At 47.3% G+C, this 8398-nt stretch overlaps 1 protein-coding gene across 1 annotated transcript; it reads right to left on the bottom strand.

The window, feature by feature from the left end:
- Positions 1–1711: 1711 nt before the first annotated feature.
- On the bottom strand, positions 1712–5716 carry LOC119320070 (3-hydroxy-3-methylglutaryl-coenzyme A reductase 1-like). Its single transcript, XM_037594205.1, has 4 exons — positions 4860–5716; positions 3164–3345; positions 2511–2857; positions 1712–2272 (listed from the first exon to the last, which is right to left on the bottom strand). The coding sequence occupies exons 1-4, from the start codon at positions 5699–5701 to the stop codon at positions 2030–2032; spliced, it is 1614 nt and encodes a 537-aa protein (XP_037450102.1). The 5' UTR covers positions 5702–5716; the 3' UTR covers positions 1712–2029.
- Between the last annotated feature and the right edge of the window lie 2682 nt (positions 5717–8398).

The raw sequence follows: 8398 nt of genomic DNA, 5'->3' as shown, positions 1-8398 counted from the left end.
ATATTCTGGATAAATATATAAAAACCACTTTAAGCAAATCATTTGAAAAAAATTTGTATAGAGAAAATGTTTCTCATCTATACATGTATACCAAAAATACAATGTCTATGAAAAAAGTTGGTCATGTATTTAAAAAATGTTTATCAACCATTTTGGAAAAAAAATATGTTGATCTTGTATTTGAAAAATATTAATCAAGATTTTAAAAAATATTATTTTTATAAAAAATGTTGACCATGTATTAAAAAAATTAATATTATATTTGAAAAATGTTAATCAAACATTTGAAAATGTTAAATGCATAAGCAAAAATGTTGACCTTGTATTAAAAAAATGTTGATCTGTTATTTGAAAAATGTTAACAATGTGTATGAAAAAATGTTGACCATATATCCAAAAAGATTAATACTATATTTAAAAATGGTAAACTTGTATTAGAAAAATGTATTAGCTATATACCAAAAATTTACAATATGTATGAAAAGAAGGTGAGATAGAAAGATACAAATTTTTAAAAAAGTTAAACATGTATTTAGCAGGAAAGAAAAAATACAATCCGGCTGGCCCATACTTGTGGACTCTTCAGGCTAGACGAGAGCTATACTCGCTATAAGCGAGATGTAGCTCTCTTAGGATTGTACAACTTACAATAAAAGCAGGCCCAGGGCCTGGCCCAATCCCGTCTCTGTCCCTTGGTGCAAGTAAAGATTTTGGGAGGATGTCACAGATCAACCTCCATGTCTGCTTTTTCCTAGACTTTACAACTTGATCTTTTGTCAACATTTTAATGCCGCCAAAGTTTTTAGGCACGATTTTGATTGCATTCTGTTCAGAAGATACTTTCACTCTGACACGTTGGATATGTGGAATAAGTTTTCAGATTTACTTGGTCAGGTGACTCGAAACAATGAACTAGACGAGGTTGTATGGCTTTTAACCAAGTGAAATGTTGTCCCGGTGAAGTCTCTCTATGCTTATTTGATTGCATAGGCAGGCTCAATTTCCTTGTAACGATATTTGGAGGATGAAAATGTATCTAAAAATCGAAGATTTCTCTTTGCTAGTTTTTAAGAATAGCACCCTTCTAAAGATAATCTTAAGAAAAGAGGATGGGACGATAAGGTAATTGTGGGTTATGTTGCATGGAAGAAAGCATTGATCCCTTTTCTTCTTCTATCCTCTGGCTAAATTTCTCTGTAGTGCACAGTGCAGTGGGTAGGAAATGCTAAAAGTCCTAATTCTATTTTTAATTTACTGTTCCTGAATTCTGCTAGTTTAGTTATACCGTTCCTTTTTATTTTGAGCTGTCAGTTTTACTGTTCCCTGCTGTAGTATGTACTAGTCTCTCGCTGTGTAAGAGTTGCTTTCTTGCGTTGGCATCAGGTTAGCTTTTGCAAGTTACTTTGCTGCTTATTAAAAGATTTTACACTAAGCTTGGCGGGTTAGCACCTTGTTGATGTAGGCTGTTTTTATTCGGAAAAAACAGAAAAAAGGATATTTTGACCGGTACACTCTTCATTTCAGTGCTAGATACATCTGTTTGAGCGGCAACTAAATCCGGAGGAAGTATGTCAGTTTAATGGAAATGGGGCCGTGAAGCTCCTTTCCTCCAGGAAAAAATAAACACACTGGACCTTCATACCACAGACAAAATTTAAAATCTAGCATACTGCATAGAGAGAACAGTAACATGAATCACAAGCTAATCTGATATTCTGATCTGCTGCTATCTCAAACAACTGAAGAAAAAACATGTCTAAATGGTTACACAAGAAAACATAAACATCCGCAGGGCTACACAAACAAAAGTTACAATCAGAAACTGCACGATAGGTCAGGTGTTTTCTCCTTCACAAATTATGCTCGCAATACAGGTCGCATCTGGTTTCTGATGCCTGCGATCCGAAGGGAACCTAAACAAGACTCGCTCGCTTAATCAGCAGTATGTACAGGCAAGTCTCACTACTCTGCTAATTTGCTAGTCTCCTGTCTCAACACGGTAAGCACTGGATGGATCCCAGGGGGCTACTCACGAAGCAGCATTCGCAACATCTTTACTCGATCGATTGTACTTCATGTGGCTCTTCACAAGCTGACCAGCGGCTAGAGCAGCGAGGAGAGAGAGCTCGCCAGCAAGCACACTGCCCGCTACAATGGTAGCCAAAAGTCTAGCATTCGCGCCCGGCGAGCCATGATTTGGGCCCTTCACACCAAGCAGGTTCAAACACGCGGCCTGTGAGGTGAGAGAGGTGCCCCCTCCAATTGTACCAACCTGAGAAATACAAACTAAAGTCATTATAATGGACATATTAATATGAGAAGAACAGTAGAAATGAAGGATTGATCGAATTACGGATCAGAAAGCATAACAGGAAAACAAATGATTCAGCAAAGACTTCTTGGCTAATAATTTTAATCACTGAAGCCTGGCGATTACAGACTGCGCTACAATCTACATAGAGAAGGAACTTGATTCCAGCTACCAAGAACAGAAAGGAAAATGGGATCACCTCGATGGACGGCATGGTCACAGAGATGTGGAGATCTTTTCCCTCATTCACTGCCTCCAACATGGTGATGCACTGTGAGCTTTCAACATTTTGCGCAGGATCCTGGCCAGTAGCAATGAATAGTGCAGTTACAATATTGCTTGCATGAGCATTGAAACCTCCAAGAGCTCCAGCTACAGCTGACCCAGCAAGGTTTTTGATAATGTTAAGCTCGACAAGTTTTTCCACAGTGGTTTTCAGAACACTCTGCACAACTCTTCCTTTAATTGTAGCCTCACAAACAACAGATTTCCCGCGACCTTCTATCCAATTTACAGCAGTAGCCTTCTTGTCTGAACAGTAGTTACCTGATATAAGCAAAAAATTAAATAATTTTTCAAATGCTGGACAAAAGAACCATGGTGATATTGGGTACTACTATACATCCAGGGCAAGTGCTGAATTGGTCCACTACAACATATATCATAAATAGGACCATGGTAAGTTTTTTTTTTATAAAAGGACTACGGTAAGTTTGCTCCGGGTCAACAGAAAACTAGCAGATCTATTGTTTGCATTGATCAGCAAAGCAGTGCATTAGTTATCTGCTAAAAGGATGTATTAGTTTTTAGAGAAAGAATGCAAGTCACAGTTTGCAAGGAAAGAGTTCAAACCAGATATGCTGATGACTTCCATGTCGGGGAAGTTGTTCCGCAGGTAGCCCAAGACATTTTCGACACCTTTTGACACCATATTCATCCCCATAGCATCTCCAGTACTACAGGTAAACCTCATGTAAAGGTTTCTTCCAGCTAGTGCACACTGAATACCTTGTAGCCTACCAAATCTGCTTGATCTGTGGATACCAGACAATGCAAACAACTGGGTTGTTACAATTGCTACAGAGGTTTACCCTTACATTAACTGTATTAATTAATTTAGTTAAGAAAGGACGCACAGTACACAGTGAATCAAGCAAGCAGGTCAAATTATCTAGGCGTAGAAGTACTTATACAGTATACATATACTTCATACAGAACTAAATGTGAGCCATGGGATATAATAAATAAGAGGATAACAAACTTGGGTACTCATGAAATAAATCACACATGGAGTAAAAGCTGTTTGAGAAAATGCAATCCTTGTTTAAACATTAGCACCAAAGCAGCAAACATCACATCAAACAAAGTGCCATCTGTCTGGTACTAACAACAGACCATGTATCTAAACTTTGAGTAATTTGACAGTATACGATGCACCAAGAATCAAATGCTAAAGCACAAGCTAACAAAGATGCCATTTGTTAAACTTATTACCAACTCTAAAGTACCCATGGAAGTTAACCAATGCAAAAACTGCTAAGGAATGACCTAAGCTAACATCTGCCGATGGCAACACATGTTTCCATGATTTCTCTAGACTTTGAAAGAACAGAAAATAACAACGTAAAGAACGCCACAACTATGAAACGGTATGAACGAACAATACCCCAATTATAAAGAGTACTAAAAATGACAATATTAAAAACTTCTACACATGGACCAAAAGTCCCTCTATGTTCGAAAAAAGGGAAACAATAACTGCCTAAGCATCTACACAGTATAGACTGACACATAGGTATAGTAACTAGGCCAACAATAAAACATTACAAACAGCGAGTAACAAGCTGAGTCTAAACGCCATAAACCGACAGAACATATGTGATGTGCATCCTGAACCTCTGAAAGAGGATACGCCAGCATTCGCTAACGGTTTAAAGTGCACAAGATGACATCAATTTCAGATGCTCTAAAATTCGAGAAGCGAAAACTGACACACGTTTGAGGAGACAGCGACACTTTGTCGCCATTCCCGAGGTTTGAGGAAACACAAAGCGACACTTTGTCGCCGTTCCCCAAGGTTTGAAGAAACACAAAGCGACACTTTGTCGCCGTTCCCCGAGGTTTGAGGAAACGCAAAGCGACACTTTGTCCCCGCTCCCCGAGGTTTGAAGAAACGCAAAATGACAATTCAAGGCCAAATAATGCAGAAAAGGTATACGCTGGCATTTATCGCAGTTAGCTAGTAGCAATCAGATGAATCAGGCAATATAAGTCTACTGATGCCTCAATATGTGGTTAAAGACGTTGTAGTTGCCTTAACAGAGTGCATGTGCAATATGGCAATAATACCCTGTATCCACTACCCCATTATCAACAAAATGAGAAAGGGACTTGCTTGGGTGGCAATCACCGGATTTAAAAACACATGCAGTGCTACTTCTAGCTATGAGCATGACACCAATACTGAAAACATGACATGACAGCAAAAGAAGGCATTTTTCAATCATCACTCACACTATACTAGATCATCAGAGAGTGAGAGGCCTACTTATTGAAGACAGCAGCCAGCGCCTCAAAATTGGCAGGCGCCTCAACAAACATCTTGAGCTCCGCTGCCCGCTTGGCGCTAGGCAACTTGACGGCGGGCGCGCGGGACATGGCGTCACGGAGCAGCACGCTGAAGGCACCCCCAGACGCTGCAATGGCCCTGCAGCCGCGGTTAACGCTGGCAACGAGGCATCCCTCAGTGGTGGCCATGGGAACATGGTAGTCGCGCCCGTCCAGGAGCAGCGGGCCGGCGACCCCGACCGGCAGCTGCACATACCCGACGGGCATCTCGCAGCATTGCCCCAGAATGGCCTCATAGTCGATCCCTTCGAAGGGGAGCCCCTCCAGGCCCCGCCCGGTTATCCGCCGCAGCGCCTCTCGCCTCAGCCTGGCCGCGCGGCGGCAATCCCGAAGCCGCGACTCCAGACGGTGCGACGGGAGCTCCCCGGAAACCACCGCGGCGACGATCTCCTCGTCCCCGTCGTCCGGGCAGTCAGGCATTGGCGCGGGCGCGACGGCCGCCGGCGAGCGGCGGGAGCCGTCCTGCCCCTCCTCGCGGCGACCGCTGGCGGACTGCGCGAAGGGCACGGCGAAGAGGCTGAGGAGGTAGACGACGGAGGCGAGCTGGCAGACGACGGTGGCGAACTCGCGGCCGCCGAGGGGGAATCTGAGGGGCCGGCCCGGGTCGCTGCAGAGGCGGAGCAGGTCGCAGGAGGAGAGCACGAGCGAGACCATCGCGAGGCCGTTGGTGATCCGCACCGGGAGGGGCAGCGCGCCCGCGCCCGCGCCCGTGAGGGCCCTCCGCGCCGCCGCGATGCGGCCGCCGACCCGGCGCGCGTCCATTGGTCTGATCGCCGGGCCGCCGCGCGCGGGGGTCGGGGCGAGATTGCGGGCAGTTACAGGACGGGGCCGAGCGAGCAGGAGCAGGAGCCGGAGCCGCCTGTGCGACCGTGCTGCAATGTGTGTCTGCGTTGCCGCTGCTGTCTCGGGAGGCGCGTGTGCCGTGTGCGGGGAAGAGTGGTCGGTTGGTCGATCCAAGGACGGGGAGGCGTCGGGCCCGGGGATCGGACGGCGAGGAGCGCGGCGTGGAGGGTTCTTGGTGTGCACGGAAAATGCAGCTGCCGAGGTGCAGGTCAGATGTTCGGCGTGACACGGATCAAAGCGACAGAGCTTCTTTCTTTTCTTGCAAGCAGAGGACCAAGAGGTTTGGTCGTATCTAGTGGACGAGAGATGGCAAACAGGAATAGTTCACATCCTCCTGGGGATGTCGGCCAAACAATCTTCAAGACAAGGAAAACATTAGAGCAGGCACCCCAAGCCCCACAAAAGCCCGCGCAGACGTCCGGTTCTACTATACCTGGCCATGGAAAACCTGGCCTAGCTCGGTCTTGCCCATGGGCTTGGGTCTGGGCCTAAGTTTTGAGCCTGAAGGCTGGGCAGGACCAGGCTTGGGCTTGGCATATTTGCCTTTTAAGAAAGCGGTCTGGCCCGAGGCCCGATGGGCTTTTCCACTGATGGGTCGGGCTTGGGTCTGAAATCTAGGCCCGAGCCGAGCCTAGGTTTTTTGCTACGGGTTTTATTAGCCCGGCCCAGTCCGACTTATGGCCAGGTATACCGGTCAATGACCAGTAAAAGAAAAACCAACTCAGACGGCCACCTCAAACTGACCTCGAACGCCCGGCCTGACATGGGATGCCCGGGCACGTCCACCACGTCAGACCCGACAGGCCTACCCTATTGGGAAACGTAGTAGAAACAAAAAAAATAAGCCTACGCACACCCAAGATCAATATGAAGATACGTAACGGGTTGAGATCACGATCGTTACCGTCACCGAGTTGTAGCGAAAGAAGAACGTGTCGGTGTAGATCGTACTTGGAGTCCCTCGAACCGTCGATGAACAATCCCATAGATCGCCCACAAACAGTCCCTCAAACCGAAGACCGAAAGTACGTCCTCTCTACTTGGTTGCAAGCATGCAGTCTTCACGATCCGACAATGCTTGGCTGTCTAGAGCTAATTGTCGCAGGAGAATAAGAGGGAGGAGATTAGAACCACACTGGGCTTCTAAAGTTGAGGATTAGAGGAACTATGATGCGGAGCATCCATCGTCCATCCACATGGACACTCCATCACCACCACAAGCACCGAGAAGACCAATAACAAGAGGACGTGCACGCGCCATCGAGAATGAGGTTAACTCCTTCCTCTTCGAGCTCCATTCAAATTCACACGAGAGTTGGGTCCTACCTCAAACGGAAGTGTTATGCATGCTTAGGAACCAAAGTGATGATCGTGAAGAGGCTAGCATGGAGACCCGAGCACCTATGGACGAGGAGAAGGAAGAATGGAGCAAGAAGAATGAAGAAGGGGAGGGGGGGCTGGACACTTCGGGTGCCCGACCACTTTGGCCCTTGGTACCCGGCCTCAACCTGGGCGTGGCCCCCTGTTAGCCCCGAGTGCCCGGCCCCAACCTGGACGCGGCCCCTGTCAGCCCCGAGTGCTCGGCCATGGAGGGACCGGGTGCCCGCAGCCCCTTGGGTGCTGCTCCCAACCGACCCCGGGTGCCCGGCCTTGGAGCCCCGAGTGTCCGGCCCCCTGCCCCAGCCGCCTGGCACCATCCCGGGTGCCCGGGCTTGGGACCCCCGGGTGCCTGGCCCACCATCAGCCGGCTCCTGACCGGTCCGGATGCCCGGCCTACTTCGCCCCCGGTGCCCGGCCGAACCTGAGCGCATGTCCCTGTCCGGTTCGGGTGCCCGGACCCCTCTGAGAGTGCCGCGTGCAATTGGGGTTTTGACCCTTGTATCCCTCTCTCCCTTCTATTTCGGCCCTAGGATACATAAACTCCTTCCCCAGCTCATTTGAGAGGTTAGCAAAGTATTACATAGACAAAGAGAGAGCTTTTCTCATCTTCCTCCTATTGGGGATCTAGACCTCCTCTTGGAGAAGCTCCTCTTGGAGATCAAGCCCTCCTCTTGGAGAAGATCCTCTTGGATATCAAGACCTCACCTAGTGGGAAGAACTTTTACCCTGGTGCTATTTTCCTTGAATTGTCCTTGTATGCTTGTGGATCACTTGTATGGTACTCTAGTGGATGTGTTATTTGGGTTTGTTTGAGTGATCTCCTCCTTATGTTCTTGTGTGTTCTTCCTCTTTCCCCCCTCCAAGTGTGAAAAGATCCCCTCTAGGGTTTCACCCTACAACATCTTGGTATCATGAGCAAGGTTGATTCACATCTTGGAGTCCCATCCCCCCATTTGCTAGCTTGATTTTGTTGTTTTTCGTCCTAATTCAAAAATCCCCACATAAATAACCCAAAAAAAATTCTTGCAATTTGTTGGATCTTGCGAGATTTGGTTGTTTTGGTCCATGAATTTGTTGTTTGGCAAGTGGATCTAGCCCCAACCCATCAACCCCCACCCTTCCCACCACGAAATCCACGAAATTTGGCCATCTCCCAAAAAAAATTGCCCAAATTCATCACCCCCGGGCACCCGCACCCCGAACCCCGGGTTGTTTGCCCCGAACCACCTCGGGCAC

This window comes from Triticum dicoccoides, chromosome 6B, assembly GCF_002162155.2.
Source record: "Triticum dicoccoides isolate Atlit2015 ecotype Zavitan chromosome 6B, WEW_v2.0, whole genome shotgun sequence".
Lineage (NCBI taxonomy): Eukaryota > Viridiplantae > Streptophyta > Magnoliopsida > Poales > Poaceae > Triticum > Triticum dicoccoides.
This window is presented reverse-complemented; position numbering and strand designations above follow the sequence as displayed.